Source organism: Malus sylvestris, chromosome 14 (assembly GCF_916048215.2).
Source record: "Malus sylvestris chromosome 14, drMalSylv7.2, whole genome shotgun sequence".
Lineage (NCBI taxonomy): Eukaryota > Viridiplantae > Streptophyta > Magnoliopsida > Rosales > Rosaceae > Malus > Malus sylvestris.
The window spans coordinates 17367019-17386534 of NC_062273.1; the positions used below are offsets into that span (position 1 = coordinate 17367019).

General features: G+C 39.2%; 2 protein-coding genes across 3 annotated transcripts; one reads left to right on the forward strand and one right to left on the reverse strand.

Annotated features, from left to right (window-relative positions):
* Window positions 1-10366: 10366 nt before the first annotated feature.
* On the forward strand, window positions 10367-14564 carry LOC126599510 (aluminum-activated malate transporter 9-like). The gene is made up of 6 exons (XM_050265899.1): window positions 10367-10914; window positions 11476-11616; window positions 11736-12011; window positions 12408-12547; window positions 12651-12797; window positions 13756-14564. The coding sequence occupies exons 1-6, from the start codon at window positions 10605-10607 to the stop codon at window positions 14377-14379; spliced, it is 1638 nt and encodes a 545-aa protein (XP_050121856.1). The 5' UTR covers window positions 10367-10604; the 3' UTR covers window positions 14380-14564.
* Window positions 14565-14979: 415 nt separating this feature from the next.
* On the reverse strand, window positions 14980-19119 carry LOC126599509 (uncharacterized). Of its 2 annotated transcripts, XM_050265897.1 has the most exons (3): window positions 18957-19119; window positions 17775-17854; window positions 14980-17622 (listed from the first exon to the last, which is right to left on the reverse strand). In XM_050265897.1, the coding sequence occupies exon 3, from the start codon at window positions 17355-17357 to the stop codon at window positions 15351-15353; it is 2007 nt and encodes a 668-aa protein (XP_050121854.1). In that variant the 5' UTR covers window positions 17358-17622; window positions 17775-17854; window positions 18957-19119; the 3' UTR covers window positions 14980-15350. The 2 variants fall into 2 exon arrangements, with proteins under 2 accessions (XP_050121854.1, XP_050121855.1); XM_050265898.1 differs by lacking the exon at window positions 17775-17854 and having other exon boundaries at window positions 18957-19111.
* Between the last annotated feature and the right edge of the window lie 397 nt (window positions 19120-19516).

Genomic DNA, 19516 nt, shown 5'->3' on the forward strand with positions numbered 1-19516 from the left:
AAAGCAATGGATGAAGAGATGATGGCATTACAGAATAATAAGACATGGGAAGTAGTGGAACTACCAAAGGAAAAAAACCAGTTGGGTGCCGATGGGTTTTCACAGTTAAATACAAAGCTAACGGATTACTAGACAGGTACAAAGCAAGGTTGGTAGCAAAAGGATATACTCAAATGTATGGTGTTGATTATCAGGAAACTTTTTCTTTGATAGCTAAGATGAATACGATACGAGCTCTTATCTCATTAGTTGCAAATTTGGATTGGCCATTGAAACAGTTTAATGCAAAAAATGCTTTTCTTCATGGACATCTGGAGGATGAATTATATATGGATTTTCCTCTAAGATATAATGCTAGGGGGAAAATGGTAGTGTGCTGATTGCAAAAGTCACTTTATGGGCTTAAACAGTCACCTCGTGCATGGTTTGGGAGATTCATTCATGCCATGAGAAAGAATGGGTATTATCAAAGTCATTATGATCATACGCTATTTGTGAAATGGAGAAACGATAAAGTAACATCCTTAATTATTTATGTGGATGATATGATAATAATAGGTGATAATTCAGATGAAATTGTCAAACTGGAAAAAAAAATAAAAAATCCTTGCTGCTGAGCTTGAGATGAAGAGTTTGGGTGATTTAAAGTATTTTCTTGGAGTCGAGGTTGCTCGTTCTTCTAAAGGTATTTTCTTGTCTCAACGAAATTATGTTCTAGATTTGTTAAAGGAAACAGGTATGCTTGGGTGTAAACTTGTGAATTCTCCTATTGTGGAGAAACATCACTTAGGAATTTATCTGGATCAGGAACTAGTGGATAAAGGCAGATATCAGAGATTGATAGGAAGACTAATTTATTTAGCTCACACTCGTTTGGATATAGCTTATGCAGTGAGTGTGGTAAGTCAATTTATGCACTCACCGAGTGTGGATCATATGGTGGCTGTTATACATATTTTAGCATATTTACAATCTGCCCTAGGGAAAGAAATTTTGTATAAAAATTTTGGTCATTTAAGAATTGAGGGGTTTACTAATGTTGATTGGGTAGGTGATGTGGCTGATAAGCATTCTACTTCTGGATACTTTACGTTCATTAGAGGGAATTTAGTTACTTGGAGGAGTAAGAAACAAAAGGTGGTGTCTAGGTCTTCTGCGGAGGCCGAATTTAGAGGCATGGCGCATGGAGTGTGTGAAGTTCTTTGGTTGCATAAATTGCTTTGGGGTCTTGGTTTCAAACAAAAGGAGGCAACAAATTTGTACAGTGACAATAAGTCGGCGTGAGAGATTGCAGAGAATCCGGTACATCATGACAGAATGAAGCATGTAAAGGTGGATCTACACTTCATTAAGGAAAAGCTTGAGAAGAAGATTGTGTCAATACCGTTTGTGAACTCAAAAGAGCAACTTGTAGATATTCTCACTCATGCCGTGTGTAGTAGGCTTTTTAGTGACTCACTTATCAAGTTGGGCATGTGTGACATCTATGATCGAACTTAAGGGGGGGTATTGGCATGAATAATCTTTAGGAAAATAGAAATGTAAATATTGTGTAAATATTAAAGTCCTTTATTAGGAAGGATATCTCTTTGTGTCCTTTTTTGTTTCCTTGAAGAACAAACAAGGACTTATGTACTTATAAACCAAAATTATGCAATACATGAAAATTAAGCCGTAAATTTCTATTCACATACTATACATTTAGGCTATCAATCAGAATCATTAATGATCCGATGTAATATGTGCTAGATATTTGATAAATGTTACAATTAATAATTAAGACTGTTTATACCATATTTGACCAATCTCGAAACTACTGAGCACCGGTCAACGTTATACCGTCAAGGACCCAGAAGAGTTTCCCTCCAACTAGGAGGCCAATCACAGCGCGACACGTGTCGACATTAGAAGCCAATCACAGCACGTGTCGACATCAGAAGCCAATCATAGCGCGACACGTGTCAACATCAGAAGCCAATCACAACACGACACGTGTCAATGTCAACATGAAACTAGAAACTTTCTTCTATAAATAGAGATCATTCTCTCACAATATTTCCTAAAGTCATTTGTACTAAATCATTCACTAGTACTCACTAAAGGAGAGCTTAAACCTATATACTTGTGTAAATCCTTCACAATTAATGAGAACTCCTCTACTCTGTGGACATAGCCAATCTGGGTGAACCACAAATATCTTGTGTTTGCTTCCTTGTCCCTATCCATTTACATACTTATCTACACTAGTGACCGGAGCAATCTAGCGAAGGTCACAAACTTAACACTTTCTGTTGTACCAAAGTCCTCACTGATTTTGTGCATCAACAAAGACCATAGAGAGAATTCAAAATGCCATGACTTATAGGTTGGAACCATGTAAAAGATTTAGTTAAGCAAATCAAATAGACACCAAAGTAGAGAAAAACTAAACAAAAGAAGTGAACCTTTTGAGTTTCTGTACAGTCCCAAACTTTTCGTGCTTCTGAATATACAGCAAACTGTAGTAATTTTCGTTGTCTTATCCTTGTGGAATCTGCAGATTTCTTTAGGTTGATAGAAAACATGAAGGTGCTACGTGACAAATGATGGGGTTTGAACCACTTGTGATCTCTATAATCCTTGCCTCTTTATCATAAAACATGGTTTATAATAAGTTCAGGTGATATATCAAGTTTCCTATATTAAAAAGCTATTTACAACTTAAATAATTAATTAAGTCTAGGAAGAATCATTGTCTGTGTCCGATGCATTTTGTATTAGTGACACAAAACAATGTTGGGATACAATGTTCAACTGTCAAACTAATAGCATATTCACGAGAGTTACCAAAGTTTTTTCTTTAAAAGTGTTCTTTGCTAACACATGTGGCACTTTTATGCTATTTAAAAGTTTGTCACTATGTTACTTAGTATTACGGTCTAATAGTATTCATACTCACTTGTAAGTGAGAGATCTTAAGTTTGTATCTCGGGAACAAATTCGCAACCAATTTATTCCCCACTCCATAGTATAAATTAATATATAGCCTTGTATCAAAAAAAAGTTTGTCTATCCAATCTACTCTTCAAATTTTAACTTATCTTACCATGTAAATATACAGGATCAGTTACTACTTTTTCATTTGCTAATTGGGTTGCTACATTGGTTGAAGATGCATTTTCCTGCACGGCATAACAAATTAATTTAACTTTGCTACCCAATTGCTACCTCCCTTGAATGCTAAAAATATCAAATATTGATCTGTAAATTATTGGGCTTAGGTTTAATATTTAACTTTGCTACCCAAATGTGAATCTGAACTATATTATTGCTAGACTATTATGAGGCTACGTCTACCTCTTTCTGTTAGTGTATATAATATCGTCTGTTTATAGAGCTTAGGTTAAATTTTGTGAGCTCATTATATAAACACTCACTCGCTTGGCCATCGAGTCAGCTACTCTTAATCACTTCTCATGGTAATGTACACGTAAATTATGCATTTACGTCATTTTATTCCTCGAATATATTCCTCAAGATGTAACTGAAATGAAGTGTATGGTTATAGTAATTAAAGAATCATGGCATATATTTCTACATATGTCAAAGTTAAGGAATAAATCAGGCATAAAAGGATGAAATATGATAAAGTAAAAGAGGGATAGCTAACTGGATACTAAGGATTATGTTAATTAAGAGGAAAGAAAGAAGATCTTTATGCTTAAATCATTGAGGTGAGGCAAAGGGATAGAAAAGCAGCCACCAGAGAATGCATGCTGAAGTCTGAAGATTATTAGGGATATAGAAAATTCTTTGATATAATAATTTTGACAACTTGTGCATATACCAGAACAATGAGCAACCATTGATCACCTATCCACATCCTAGGAAATATTCCTGCTGCAAAGAAAGATCGCAAAGAGGCTTCCTTGTGAAACGAGTTGTAGCTTCTGAGTTCTTTGTTCTATACAATATTCCTGTTGTTTCAGTTCACCTTTTACCTTCTAGGTAAATATTAAGGAACGTTCCTTTAACAAAAGTGATGACCTATTCAAATCCTTTTTTTTCCCCCTCAATACACATCACTGCTGATCTCAAGAGAAAAAGACAAATTTTCATTCGAGTAAATTACAGCAATAGTTTGTGAAGTAACACTGACCAAATTATCAAGGGGATTATAGAATAGTGTTTACTGGCCGTCTCATATATATATATATTTATCGTAAAGTTTTAGTTTATATCTATTTCTCAATTATATCTTACCAACACTGAATGACATGGTAAGCATGGTAAGTTGACGGTTCACTAAAATTAGCAATATATATAGGGAGTAACCTTATAATTAAGGGCATGCAAGGTTTCGTAAACTTTTCCATTGTGAGACGTTTCTTCTCATTTTCAAATGTCCCTTATGTGAGACGTATTTTCAAGTTTATTATGTGGACAACACAAATTGAGTAACTTGGAGCACGTGTAGCTGTTGAGCTTCAGACTTGTGCTAATATGCTCTGAAAACATAACAGAAGTTGAGGTTTCACCATGAAAACAACTGAATATATAACTTCTCCCCTCCAATATCAATGATTAAGATCCAACTAAGCAACTTACTAAATTAAGTTTGTGCTAGTTTTTCTCTCTTTTTAAATTCCACTAAGCCATTATTGCAATGTGTGTATAACTATAGAAACTAATAACGAAGGTTTTGTAATATGGTTGTAACTGATCACATGCATTTCAAGTCCCAGTTACCTATTTCATTTGTGGGATCATTAGACATATGGAAGAGCAGTGTGTGCAGTTCAAAGGTAAGAATAAGGATGACCTTGCGAAACGGTATGGATGATGGTTCCAAAATGATGTGTTAGGGGATAACTATAAGAGGTCCCTAGGTAAGCGGTTTGGTTTAGATGGATCAAAGGGATGGTCTATAACTGTGCCGCCGCATGTGGAGGACGGGGAAAGTTCGAATAATGCAACAAAGGAGCAGCACGGAGCGCTTGAGGAGTTTCCGGTGATGGCTGATAGTCACTTAACGAGAATCGTCGTAGGGGGGGCGATGGATGATGCCATCATCAATGATGATATTGATATCCCTGATTTGAATGCGGAGGTTGACATGGAGGAGATGAGGGAAGATTCTATAGCAGTTATGTCAGCTCAGCAAATCCCGTTAGATTGGGTAGAAGTGGGGTTGACCTTGTTTGGGTTTGATTTGAATGCATTGCCTGCAGCGTACGGGGATGACAGTCAGGTTTATTCGAACTCAGTAGGTAGGGGGATAGGTAATGCTATTAACAGGCTAGAGGTGAATTCTATTGGTCCCCGGGGTGGAGGTGAGATTATGTTGGGTCAGCATATGGGCTTGCTAGGGCGGAATAAGATTAGTAGGCAAAATGGGGTCTAGCAGTACCAATGGGTGAGAATTCGGGCTCAGGTTAAATCCTTTCAATCTCATGCCTATTATCGAGCATCATCAGAGAGTCAGGAAAAGGAGATTACGAAGAGGAAGACGTGGAGGGAGTCTCTCGTCGACTATCACACAACCTATTGCACGGGACCGTGAGGGTGCAATGTTCCCTGTGCTAAGAAAAAGGTTAACTCGAGAAGATGAGGAAGTGGTGGTTCAGTGTAGAGGTCGTAGAAGGTTAGATTCTAGTTCGGTGTTGTCCAGTTCATCGACAGAGGTTGACAGGGGTCAACCCCACTGTCAACAATGAGTTATATAAGTTGGAATTGTCAGGGGCTTGGGAACCTCAGGGCAGTTCATGCACTCCAACGTTTAATATCCAGTCAAGATCCCACTGTAGTGTTCTTGTGTGAGACAAAAAGTAATTCGCGTTACATTGACCGTTTACGTTTAAAGCTGAATTTTGATCATAGTTTTACAGTTGATAGTCAAGGTAGTTCAAGGGGGCTATGTATTCTTTGGAAGGATGAAATAAAGTTATGTTTAAGATCTTATTCTCAAAACCATGTTGATTTTGATATGGGTGTTCCGAGAGATATAGTCTATTTGATATTTACTGCTTTTTAAGGTTATCCAACCACATGTGACATGTATAAATCCTAGCGGCTTTTGGAGACTCTTATAGGCAATGATTCCAAACCTTGTTTATGCATTGGTGACTTTAACGAAATCCTCCAAGCCAATGTGCATGAAGGAGGCAATGTTTGACAAGAAAGACAAATGGAAGGGTTTCGAGATACGGTGGAGCATTGTCGACTATTGGACCTTGGTTTCTCAGGCAATAAGTTTACGTGGTTTACGACAAAATGAGGTGGAATCAAGGTAAGGTTGGATAGAGCTTTGGGTAATCAAGAATGGATGGAGTTGTTCCCTCGTTTTAAAGTGCAACATTTAAACAAGACTTCGTCAGACCATGTGCTGGTCTTGCTTAATTGGTTAGGACGCACCCCAATCCGAGGGAAGAAGTAATTTCGTTATGAGGAAGGTTGGCATATGTAGAAGGGTTGTACTAAAGCGATACAGGATGGGTGGAACCATGATGTGAAGGGCTCGCCAATGTTCCAGGTTACCGAGAAAATTAAGATGATGCAGATGAAGCTCAATAACTGGGCTCGTAGCAATGTAAGGTCGGGGCCAAGAGAGATTAGGGAGGTGGAGGATAAGTTTACGAGTTTGTTGGGACAACCATTCACAGATGAGTCTATCGAGCAGAAAAAAATGAGCTCATTGGAAAGTTAAACATATTGCTTGAACAAGAGGAGCAATTTTGGAGACAAAGATCGAAGAAAAATTGGGTTAAACTTAGGGACCGCAATACCAAATATTTTCATCAAAAGGCTAATAGGAGACAAAAATGTAACTGTTTATACGGGTTAATGGATGATAATGTGTGTTGGCGTGAGGATCGTAGGGGGACGAAGGAGGTTGTGGTGTCGTATTTCACAAAACTTTTTAGTTCAAATGGAGTGGAGAACTTTGATGATATTTTATGCCATATCATGCCTAAGGTGACGAAGGAGATGAATAATTCCATGGATAGCCCGTTTACTGATGAGGTGCAGTGTTTTAGATGCATCATATGAAAGCGCCGGGACCGGACGGTATGTCCCTGGGTTTCTATCAAAAGAATTGGAGTGTGGTGGTAAGGACATTTGTAATGGGGTTCGGTTTATGCTTCTATCCGGTCACATTCTACGGAAAATTAATTATACCCATGTTACGTTAATCCCCAAAGTCAAGGATGCTATGTTGATGACACAACCTTGCCCTATTAGTTTGTACAAAATACTGGCGAAGTTCTTATGAACAAGTTGAAGCTTATTCTTCCGCATGTTATTTCTCCAACCATAGTGCTTTTATCCCAGGCCGGTTAATTTATGATAATTATTTGGTAGCTGTTGAAGTTGCTCATTATATGCATAAACGGTCTTCGGGGTCCAATGGTCTTATGGCGTTGAAGTTGGACATTATTAAGGCATATGATCGTGTGGAATGGAAGTTTCTCGAGGCTATGATGCATCAATAGGGATTCTCTGATAGGTGGGTCCATATGGTCATGTTGTGTATTTCAACGATGACTTATTCTTTTAAGTTGAATGGTGACCCTGTGGGTTATATGCATCCAGAAAAAGGAATAAGGCAAGAGGATCCTCTATCCCCCTATTTATTTGTTATGTGTGCAGAGGGGCTCTCGGCACTATTGACAAGGGCAGAACTTGATGGAGATTTACAAGGAATCAAAGTTTGTCGCGCTGCTCCTAGCATCCACCATTTGTTTTTCGCTGATTATAGCTTTCTTTTTGCTCAAGGTACCGTTAGCGAGTGTCAGAATATTAAACAAGTGTTGCGAAAGTATGAATTGGCGTCTGGACAAGTGGTAAATTTTGAGAAGAGTTGTGTTTCATTCAACCCCAATCTCAGTACTTATGATAATTAGTTATTTTCTGACTGCCTCGAGATAAGGAGAGTGGATTTTCATGATAAATACTTAGGATTGCCGATATTAGTTCGGAAGTCTAAGAATGAAACTTTCGCGTATATGAAAGATAAGGTGTGGAAAAAAGTTACAAAGTTGGAGAGGTGGTCTTTTGAGTAGCGTGGGTCGTGAGTTATTACTGAAGACGGTGGCTCAAGCTTTACCTATGTACTTCATGCAATGTTTCCTGCTCCCAAAATTGTTTTGTGAGGAGTTGAACATGATGATAGCTAAGTTTTGGTGGAGTGGAGATCCGGGTAAAAGGAAAATACATTGGCTTAACTAGAGGGTTTTGTGTAAGTCTAAGCATGAGAGGTCTTGGATTTAGAGACCTTTATGCGTTTAACTTGGCTTTGTTGGCCAAGCAAGCATGGCGCTTTCTGCATGATCCTGAGGCCCTTGTGTATCGTGTATTCAAGGCCCGTTACTTTCCTACAACAAATTTTCTAGAAGCTCGGGTGACCTCTAATAGTTCATATGTTTGAAGAAGTATTGCAGCCTCAAGACCGATGCTTCAAAAGGGACTTCCATGGCAGTTGGGTGATGGGAAGAAGGTTCGTATATGGAAAGATAGTTGGGTGCCGAGGGAGTCTTGTTTCCGGATCTTGACCCCGCCATTGGTACATTGGGATGATGAGGCCATGGTGGAGGGATTATTTTGGTTGAAGTCGAAGTAGTGGAATGTTCAGTTGTTGAATGAGCTCTTATCTCAAGAAGAAGTGAATTAATTCGAGGGATTCATATTAGCTTACGGGGTATTGCTGACCCTTGGGTTTGGCATTATGAACGACATGGGAAGTTTACTGTTCGGAGTGCATATCATGTTGCACGAGGTCAAAATGTAGCTAATGGGGAAGGGGCAACAGGTTCTTCTTCTTCGTCTTCTAGTAATATTGGGGATAAGCTATGGAAGAAGTTGTGGAATGCTTGTGTTCCTGGGAAAGTGATGATTTGTGTTTGGAGTGCATGTTTGGATTCTCTGCCTACAAGGTTGAATCTTTGTAAATGGAGAGTGACAATAGAGGAGGGGTGTGTAGTTTGTGGTTGCCAGATGGAATCAACGGAGCATATCTTGTGTGATTGTCATGTAGCTAGAACGGTGTGGTTTTGAGGCTTGGTCTTACGGGTAGATTTTGGGCACTGAGAGACTTTTATGTGGTGGTTAGCCAATCTACATATACAGGGTCCTGCTTTGGGGTTTGATCTATGTCTAATGTTGATTTGGTCTCTGTGGAAGCATATGAATGAGGTTCTATGGAACGACAAGGCTCTACCTCAACTCGAGATTGTGCTTCGAACTGAAGGTTGGATGCAGGAGTTCCACAAATGGCATAAGCCATAAGCGAATAAGGTAAGATGAGAGCCTCAGAAGTGGGGGAAGCCTGCGGAGGGATGGGTAAAGTGCAACTTCGATGGAGCATGGAGTCACAGAGAAAATCGGGGAGGCTTTGGGGTGGTGCTTTGAAAGCAATTGGGAGAGTTTATTGTCGTTGTAGCATGTCCAATTGAGATGACCAATTCTGCTATGCATGCTGAATTCACTGCAGCTCGGCAAGCTATCCTGCTGGTCAAGAACCTTTACACGGTGGAAGTGAAGATTCAGTTTAAAGGAGATGCTGCTTTGGTATTGGCAGCCATGAAGGGCCAATGGGATGATGACTCTGTTTTTAGTCCCATGATAAATGATTTGCAATGTGTTCTGAAAGTTTGACAAGGTCTGTAGCCATGAAATATGGTTCTAATAGATGTAGAAATTAATTTGGGATTTTTTTTAAAAAAATTTTAATTTCAGTTTGATTAACCCTAATTTTATCAAAATAGTCTATCCATTATTTTTTTTCTTATCTACTCTAAGGTGATAGGGAAATGAGCTAAGCCTTACAATGTGCTAGCAATAATGTAGTTTAAATTTGCCTTTGGCGAAAGACCTTGTCAAACTTGAATGCACGTGATCAATTACAACCAAATTACAAAACCTTCCATATTAGTTTCTATATTAACATACACACACTACAATAATGATTTTGCGGAATTTAAACTTAATTGGTAAGTTGTTTTGCTGGATCCTAATCACTGGGTTTTATTTAGATAAAAATAATATGATAGGTTATAGGCTAGAAAAAATGAGTTTAGAGGGGAGAAGTTAAATTTTCAGAAAACAAAAATATATATAGATTGTCAGTAATACACTGATATACTTCTGTAAATACCACCTTCACGAGGTCGATATTTGGAAGAGAAAACGTGTTTGGCGATTGAAAACTGCATTTGAGATTCTAATTCTCTATCCATGCAGTGCAGGCTGTATTATTGTAATTAAGCATCTTTTTATCCTCAGGGTTTAGCTTCATTTTCTCTCTTTTCTATTATTGTCGTATTGTATTCTCTTCTTGTATATATGACATCCTGACTAGACGTACTTTTTAACCTACTTGCCCATCAAACATAGCTACCACCCCTCCTCTTTAAAACCTACTCTCTTCTCCTTTGATGAACACACCTCAAATCCTACCACTCAACTCTGTTCTCGCAGTTTAATTTGATCTATCTCCTCCCTAGTTCTCCCCGGCTTCTTCAAAAAGTGTTTTTTATTATAAGCGATTAATTCGACAATACGAGGCTCTTAGAGAAGGAGCACCTGATAGAAGAGTTTGGGGGGAGGCTATACTGCTTCATTGGAGAATGAACGGAAAAAAGGGTAGTAATAATATTGAGATTAACATCCCTTGTTCTGTGACCAAAGTCAAACAGCATGAATCCAGCAAGGGAGAAGAAGGAGGAGAAGGAGGAGGATTCTCCCTTAAGGCTTGGGTGTGGAACGTTTGGGAATTTGCCAGAGAAGATAGCAACAGAGTGAAATTCTCACTGAAAGTGGGGCTGGCCGTGCTTCTTGTGTCTTTGCTTATACTCTTCCGAGCACCTTATGAAGTTTTTGGCACCAATATCATCTGGTCTATCCTCACTGTTGCCATCATGTTCGAATATACAGTCGGTACGTACGTACATGCATGCATACATAAAAATCAATGCATGCAAGCATAAGCACATATATTTATGCCAATTCATACTGTACATGCTAACTACTTAACATCTAGCTAGCTAAGGTAACAATATATATGTGGATGGTAAAAAAAGCATATCCAACTACGCATGCATATTACGTGTGCATGTTTGATCAATTAGCTTATTAAATCATGGACGGTGATAGCTGATTTTGGATACCAATATATAATACCTATTACAATGTCGATATTTGATCAAATTGAGTAACATTGACCAAATATTTGTCAAACATAGTGAGGCAATACACCCATTAATTGTATGCCATACACACACACACACACACACACACACACACACACACACACACATACCATGTGTCAAGTAGTAACCCAACGCCAAACAAATTAAATCATGGACGGTGATAGCTGATATTAGAACCTGACACCAAGCAAATATTTTCTTTTCAATCATATATACTTTGATATGTAACCAAACCACTTATTTAGTTCATATATAGAAGCCCATGTAACATGTATCATTGTTGTTCTAGGTGCAACTTTTAACAGAGGATTTAACCGAGCTCTTGGGAGTTTGCTTGCCGGAGTCTTGGCCATTAGTGTTGCTCAAGTAGCATTAAGCTCTGGACGCGTAGCTGAACCTATCATCATTGGCTTTAGCATCTTTATAATCGGTATGTCGCACATCGAATATCACCAAATGACGATCATAAAAGCCATTCAAACACATAGAAATTGATCAAATTATCAAACACTTATTATTTTTGTTGGAATTAATTGATTATTTATGCAGGAACCATTACATCGTTCATGAAGTTGTGGCCATCACTCGTGCCATATGAGTATGGGTTCAGGGTCGTACTTTTCACCTATTGTTTGATCGTTGTTTCTGGGTATCGCTTATCGATGGGAAACCCGATGAGGACAGCAATGGATCGACTCTACTCTATCGCCATCGGAGGGTTTGTAGCTGTCTTAGTGAATGTGCTTGTTTGTCCTATTTGGGCTGGTGAGCAATTGCATAAGGAGCTAGTCAACAACTTTGACTCGGTGGCTGACTCACTTGAAGGTATGCCAAAAATAATCGACTAGTATTTTTAATTTCTAACCACGGTGAAAATTGCAAATCCTATATGTTAATAATAACGTGCACGCAACATACATACATACATAAACCTAAGAACATGCCATGCATGTAAATCCCATGCTAGACATGGACTACATTTTCGGACCACATCTTGATTATGTCAATTATATATCAACCGTTCATAATATTTGATATAACAAGTAGACTTCACTTGACACATAACGCGATTCTTTAAGTTTAATATTCACATTATAACATAGTATCAGAGCAAATTATAATATTCATTATTTGTTAATTGATTTTGGATTAGATGATGGCATTTTATCATAACGTAGAGAGAAATATAACCATTTATATGTTTCTTATAATTGTTCTCAGAATGTGTTAGGAAATATCTAGAAGATGATGGGTCAGTGCACCCTGAATTCTCCAAAACTGTTATGGATGAGTTTCCAGATGAGCCTGCTTATAGGAAGTGCCGGAACACATTGAACTCATCAGCAAAACTGGAGGTTTTGGTAATAATTAATTAAACTTGTTTAATTAATTGGTTTTTATAATATTAATTAAAAGTTAAAAGTTAACCAGAAAAAGTTTGAACATATATTTTTGAAATGCAAGGCTGTGTCGGCAAAATGGGAGCCACCGCACGGCAGATTCAGGCACTTCTTCTATCCCTGGTCAGAATATGTGAAAGTGGCAGCAGTTTTGAGATATTGTGCTTATGAGGTTATGGCACTTCATGGAGTTTTGCACTCTGAAATTCAGGTATATATTCTCCTTTTCCATGTGTATGCATGAAGACTGAGTTTGATTTTTAACAAATGTAACGAGTCGTTACTGCTTACATGCAAACCACAGTTTGACACATGCAACTCATTAAAATCATAAAAGAAATTTTTCTACACAAAACTCAAACTGTGATATGTCGACAAGGAAAAATGACTTAATTGACATTTTTGAGGCCTAAATATAATATGGAATCAGATAGGCCTGAATCATAAACTCTTTTCCCTCACACAATTAGAAGCTGGGGAATATTTGGAAAGAATTAAGAGCTGGCTGGGAATCAAAGGATACAAGTTATATGATGTGTTTATTCTCTTGGTGTTGTTAGTGTCCAATATTTAGGGACCAGGAATAATAATAATCTTAATAATTATAATAATAATTATGTGGCGTGCTACAAAACATGACGATGATCAGCTGGTTTGTTTTGAATCGTCGTTCTCAAGCATGTAAAGATATTCCTATGACCTGATTCACAACCCCAATTGAATTTGTTCAGAAAATACAAACAAATGTTAGTGGGGATTGTGGGGCCTTAAAACACTTTCACTCGAGAAGCTTGTGTGCAACTAGGTATATTTCATTGTGCACCGTGATAAAAGAGATAAAAACAAAGAAGATTTTTCGAGATATAATTGGTTAAAATTGGTTTTCAATGGGTAGAATTGGGTTTATTGAAATGGTTATGACAGAAAAGTATGAAAGAGATTATTTCAATAACAGTAATACAACGGAAGCCAAAATTTTAAACCAAATGATGTAGTTAATGATTAAATTAATATTTAAATATTAATTAACGTGTTTGTGCTTATTTCTAAGTGGTGACATCATTTGATTTAAAATTTTAATCTTCCTAACATTATCCTTTTAGTAAAACAATTTGTGTGATGATAATCCGCTAATAATTTGCATTTTTTTTTTATTGATTGGTGTTTAGGCACCGTACAACCTCCGGATTACATTCCAATCGGAGATCCGAGATGCGACGAACCACGCCGCAGAACTGGTAAGAAGTCTGGGTAAAGACATCAGCGACATGAAAAGAAGCACCAGAACATCCCTGCTGAAGAAACTCCACAGCTCAACAGAGCGACTCCAACGCGCCATCGACATACACTCTTACCTCCTCACATCGCCGTCTGAACCACCGGACACCTACACCTACTCCAAGCCACTCACCAGGCTCTCTCTAACCTTGTCGAACACCTTCTCCGATGCCGCCAGCCAACTGGCTGATCTCGACAGCAGCAATAGCCCCGAGAAGAACTCGAGCCAGCAACTAAACCAAAGCACGCAGCAGCAGCAGCAGCCGGAGCCTAACAATTACCATGAGCTGATGAGGAAGCAGTCGAGGAGGCAGCATTACTCGTGGCCACCTCGACAGGTTGATGCTTTTGAAGAAGAGGGATCTGCCGGAGACTACTTGCCGAGGATGAAGGCGTTGGAAAGCACTGCAGCGTTGTCCCTGGCCAACTTCACATCGCTGCTGATAGAGTTTGTGGCCAGGCTTGATCACTTGGTTGAAGCAGTTGATGAGCTTTCTAAACTGGCCAAATTCTAACTTGACAGGGGGGAATATTATGGTATACAAAGGAAAAGCTCCACATATGCAGATTTAATACCAAAAATAATCATGTAAAAATTGTGTTGCAGTTTCAATAAAAAGGAAAATCCAGAAATAAGTTCCATAATTTTGACCTATTTCCAAAGGATTATTTATAATACATCATTAACCGGTTTTATTTTCTTCTTAATACTTCTCCAAAGGATTACTAATTCTTGTATATGAATCCATCCTAATCATATGTTTATTCATGTCGCCCTTTTGCCTCTTTAGTATAGATAATATCGTTTGTTCAAAAAAAATAAAAATAAAATCATGTCATGTTCTGAGTTAACACAAATTTGTCGCGAACCGAAAATCATTAAGGGAAATCGACCGAAACGATCATTTTACAAATCCATTAAAATCAGATACCAACAGCATCAATCAAATATTGGCGACGTACCGATCAATTAAGTGAAATTGGATTTGTAAATTTATCATTTCAGCCAATTTCCCAATTATCCATCAAATCGCATTACCTTTAAACAGCAAAAATTTATTAGCAACTAAATTGCAAGACAAACAAGCATACCAAACACGGCAGACGGATGACAATGATCTCAGAAAAAGGCTTTTATTGCACCAGAATTTCTGACAAACTGACCGACCCTACAGGCAGTATAACCTTACCTGTATTCACAAACAAACTGCTGGAACGACAGACATATTTACAGGAAAGAACACCAATGACCTGACTCCAACTTCTAACACTATGCCCTACCTTGATATACCCATAACAACTGTTACACTAACATCTTTTCAGTGCTTACGGGTTCTCTCCATTCGAACCAATGAACGAGAACTGACTTCTAATGTATATCAAAGGACTAAACCAAACTAAGAAACATAGCACTCAGACATGCTGACTACCTGAGAAACACTTGCCAACCACAAGACCGAATCAAAGAACAAGATAGGAAATAGCCTTACATCCAGTTCTGATGCATCATGTAGGACTTCTTTGGCCCAGATGGATTGCTTCCCATGCTGTTTGCGTTGGAATCTGAACCGTCACCCGCCAACAGAGCCATCAGACTTCCCCCATGCACCCTGCCTTCTGGCACGAGCGTGGGGACTGAAGATTCACCACCATGTTTCAAGTCAGAATAAGCTCCAGTTGCTGAAGTCCTTATGCCACTCACGATATTCATCACATCAACATTCATGTCGTCAGCAATGACTACTTCTTTCATCTTCTCCGACTTCCCAAGTTTAGGGTCTTGAACCATAGGTCCCAAAGTAATACCTCCATGAACCCTGTTATCTTGAACCAGACCACTATGGAGGGCACAGAGGCCTGTCTTCCCCCTTGCAAATGAGTTACAAGGGGCGCTAGCTTGGCCACCATAAACTGACCCCGGATGGCCCCATGAGCATCTCTTCCCTCCACCATGAGCCTTGCAGAAGTCAGTGCTGCCTTGCGCACTCTTACCACACCCTTCAGACTTGCACCTCTTTCCCCCACCATGTCGGACACAGTAGTCAGTTCGTCCCCTCGCACTCTTTGTGCACTCAGGCATGGCACATCGCTTGCCACCCCCATGTGCCACACAGAAGTTGGTACCACCATGCACACTCTTTGTACAATGCCCACCACCTTGGAATGCACACCTTTTCCCTCCACCATGGCCTTTGCAATAGGGTGTGCTCCCTTCAGCTCCCTTGGTGCAACCAGGAGCAGTGCACCGCTTCCCCCCACCATGAGCCTTGCAGAACATTGTACTCCCTTGCGCCCCTTTTGTGCATCCTATAGTTTGGCATCGACGGCCTCCTCCATGTGAGATGCAAAGGCCCGAAAGGCCCTCCGCACTCTTTGTGCAATTTTCTCTTTGACATCTCTTGCCACCACCATGCCTGATGCACAATCCTGATTTCCCTCTGGCAGCTCGACTGCAACCTTCATGACTGCACCTCCGGCCACCACCGTGAGCAATACAAAAGTCTGTACGTCCTTCTGCACTCTTTGTGCACCCAAGGAATTCACATCTCCGGCCACCACCGTGGGCCTTGCAGTACACTGTCCTGCCTTCAGCACCCTTGTGGCAGCCAGATCTCTGACACCTCCTACCACCACCATGAGATATGCAACGGCCTGAGGCACCTCTGGCACCCTTTCCACACCCTTCAACCTGGCATGTCTTTGAATTAGAGCTGCGATGCTGTGACTGTTGTTTCTGTGTTATCCCAGAAGAAATACAGGTGACTGAGCTATTTGGAGTGGTTAACATGCTTGATGAGAGATCCGGAACACTAGCAGTAAAGTCAATCTTTTGTGAAACCTCATTGAAAAGGACGCTAGCCCCTGGGTTGAATGAAGTCTGCAATGGTTGCATGGAAAACCTTCGCTTCAAAGGGAATGAAGTTACTCCATCTACATTTTGGGCCCTACCAGTCGCCAATGGCAACTCCATGCCTGAAAGGACCGAGCCGGGGCTTGGATTGACACTAGCGATTTCAGATTCAGACAACCCAGTGGAGAGACTTAACTCCAAGTCAACCTTGGGCTGCAGTTCCAGTGCACTCTTAGCAGGTTTCCTCGGGCTAGGTACCTTTTCAATTCCAAGATGAAGAGCAAAGTCCAATTCAAAATCCATCGAGGACTCCTCATCCATTTCTTTGGTTGAAGACATTGTAGTGCAAGCAGTAGCTGAGCTCCCCTTGCTGTCTGAGGAACTCGTTGAACGGCCAAGCCCAAGCACCAGTGAAGAGCTAACGTGCTGGGTCAAAGATCCACCAACCAAACTCCACTTCCGTTTGATTCCTTTTGGGCTTGGCATGTAAGGCATTGAAGAACCAGGGGAATTAAGCCGTAAGATAGTATCTGCAGAATACTCCCCTCCGGCTCCACCAACTTGCATGGAGTTGCCCAAGATCTTGAAGGCATTTGAAGAAAAATTTGCAGCGAAACTCAGACTCTGCAACCTATTGTCCATTAAGTAACAACTAAAATAATTTACAGAGACCTAATCGAATTGCAAAAGAACAGTGCCAACTTCTGGGCTAAATAAAATTATCTACAAAGTTAGAGTTAGATGTCTCTGGTAGAGTACATCCCACCCCCACTAACAAATCCTGATGTATCACGCCGATCCATTTCGACCACAGAATTTAAACCAAACTTCTGCTGGTCAACTGCAGCAGTACATGAATCTTAGGAAACTTGATTTCTTTACAGCATCATTGTGACAATAAATCATCCTGCATAAGAGTAGAGAGTTATTATACTACAGTAGCCAAATCTCACAAGTGACAACACCGCGCATTAGAAAAAGGTCATAAAAGTTCCAAGTATAAGAAAATGTTCAAGCTATAGAAATGTAAGAAGAAACAACAGGGGTGATCATAACAACCTTGAATCAGTTCGATCTACTCCAAATTGAGAAGAAAGCAGATCATCATATGCAGAGAAAGAAACCAGCGCCTCAGAAGTCTACAAAGCAGAAAAAAAAACCGGTTATCATAAGAAGAGAGTATGCAGTAACATAGACAGTTATGACCGAACAACTATAGCACATTTGCAAAATTGGTAGCCAGACAAGAAAATAAGAAGGGTGATAAAAACAAGATCCTAAAAGAAAAACAAATCGAACCAATTAATTCTCACATGACAGCTCAAAAAACACCGAATAAATAGCCATTAATTCGAACAAAGAGACTTTCCCAAATGGCTTTCAAGACTCCCAACCTTCTTTTTCAGGCAAATAACTAAAAAAGAAAGGGGATATACACATATATGATTTAACGAATAAATAGCCATTAATTTCTAACTACTTGAATGCTTCCGGAACAGATTCAAACACTGAATTTATAGGAAACAATTAGTAACTCAGTTCATCAAATAAAGACAAAACATAATCGGTTTCATTCTATACACGAAAACAAATTCATTCTTTCACAAAATATAAAAACAAATACGAAACAGAGATATAAAGATCATTATATCAATTTGAACGTAATTTTTATAGGAACCCACAAACCATAAGAGAAATCAGCAGAAAACAAATTGAAAGGTATAAATTGGCAAATAAATCGAAACAAAACGGGAAAAAATGCAAATTTGTCAGCAGATTTGTGTAATACTAATAACAAGTCTACAAAAGGCACATAAAAATTCATTCAAACGTGAAAATTAAAATAAAATAGAGGTGGGTGGGGGCACCAACTAAATCAACAGAGCCAAGCTAAGCTTTGTTTGGCTGACAAGAAAATCCAGTTCAAACTCCTTCAGCTTACTCAGCCAAACAGTTGCTTAATCTAACATCTCAAAACCCACTCTTTTTAAATATATATATATATATGTATATGTATACAAATATGTATAGATTAACTAAAAAACAATAAAATTAATAGCCAAATGAAAGCAAAGTTCTTCAAAAATCTCCCCTTTTATTTCTCACCCAAACTACAACAAAAAACCAAAATTTCCAGAAATTGGAACAAAAAAACCGAGAACACACTTCAAAAACAGAGTTCAAGCGTGGCCATAACAGCACCAACCGAGAATTAGCGACGAAAATTTTCGCAGTAATTACCTCAGATTCGGATTGGAATCGACTGGGTGCGGCGGTGCGAGGTAGACGTCAAGGTTTTAGGGTTCTTGAGAGGTGCCGGCTGGAGAGTGGATGAGTCGGCGAGAGAGAGAGAGAGAGAGAGAGAAAGAGAGAGAGGGGGGGGGGGAGATGCGGAAATGACGAAGCAAGCGGTGTAGGGGTGCGCGTGTTAATAAAAAAAGGGGGGAGGCACGTGGAAAGACAGACGACTGTGGGTTGTAAAAATATAACCAGGGTTACTTGTCAGGAGGGAGAGAGAGAGAGAATCATGGTAATCTACGGTTCCTATTTTTTTCACACAAGTTGCCTCTTCGGTCTTTTTTTCTTTTTTTTTTCTCTTTTTACTTTCCCTATTTTCCGCACGGGGAAAATATATTTTCCTAATCTTGGATCATGTGTTGACAATGTGCATAGCCATGTCTAACCAAATGAGAAATTATGTATTTCATGAATAACGTGACATGCTGATGTGGTATGAAGATAATAACGAGTGAGCTGGAGTTTAAGTTGTTGTTAACAATTTTATTGTGACAAATGAATGG

Excerpts from the sequence above, each read along its gene's own strand:
- LOC126599509 (XM_050265897.1), bottom strand. The coding sequence starts at position 17,357 with ATGGACAATAGGTTGCAGAGTCTGAGTTTCGCTGCAAATTTTTCTTCA.
- LOC126599510 (XM_050265899.1), top strand. The coding sequence starts at position 10,605 with ATGAACGGAAAAAAGGGTAGTAATAATATTGAGATTAACATCCCTTGT. Across the intron at positions 11,617-11,735 it reads CTTTAGCATCTTTATAATCG|GAACCATTACATCGTTCATG; the intron begins GTATGTCGCACA and ends TTATTTATGCAG. Across the intron at positions 12,012-12,407 it reads GGTGGCTGACTCACTTGAAG|AATGTGTTAGGAAATATCTA; the intron begins GTATGCCAAAAA and ends AATTGTTCTCAG.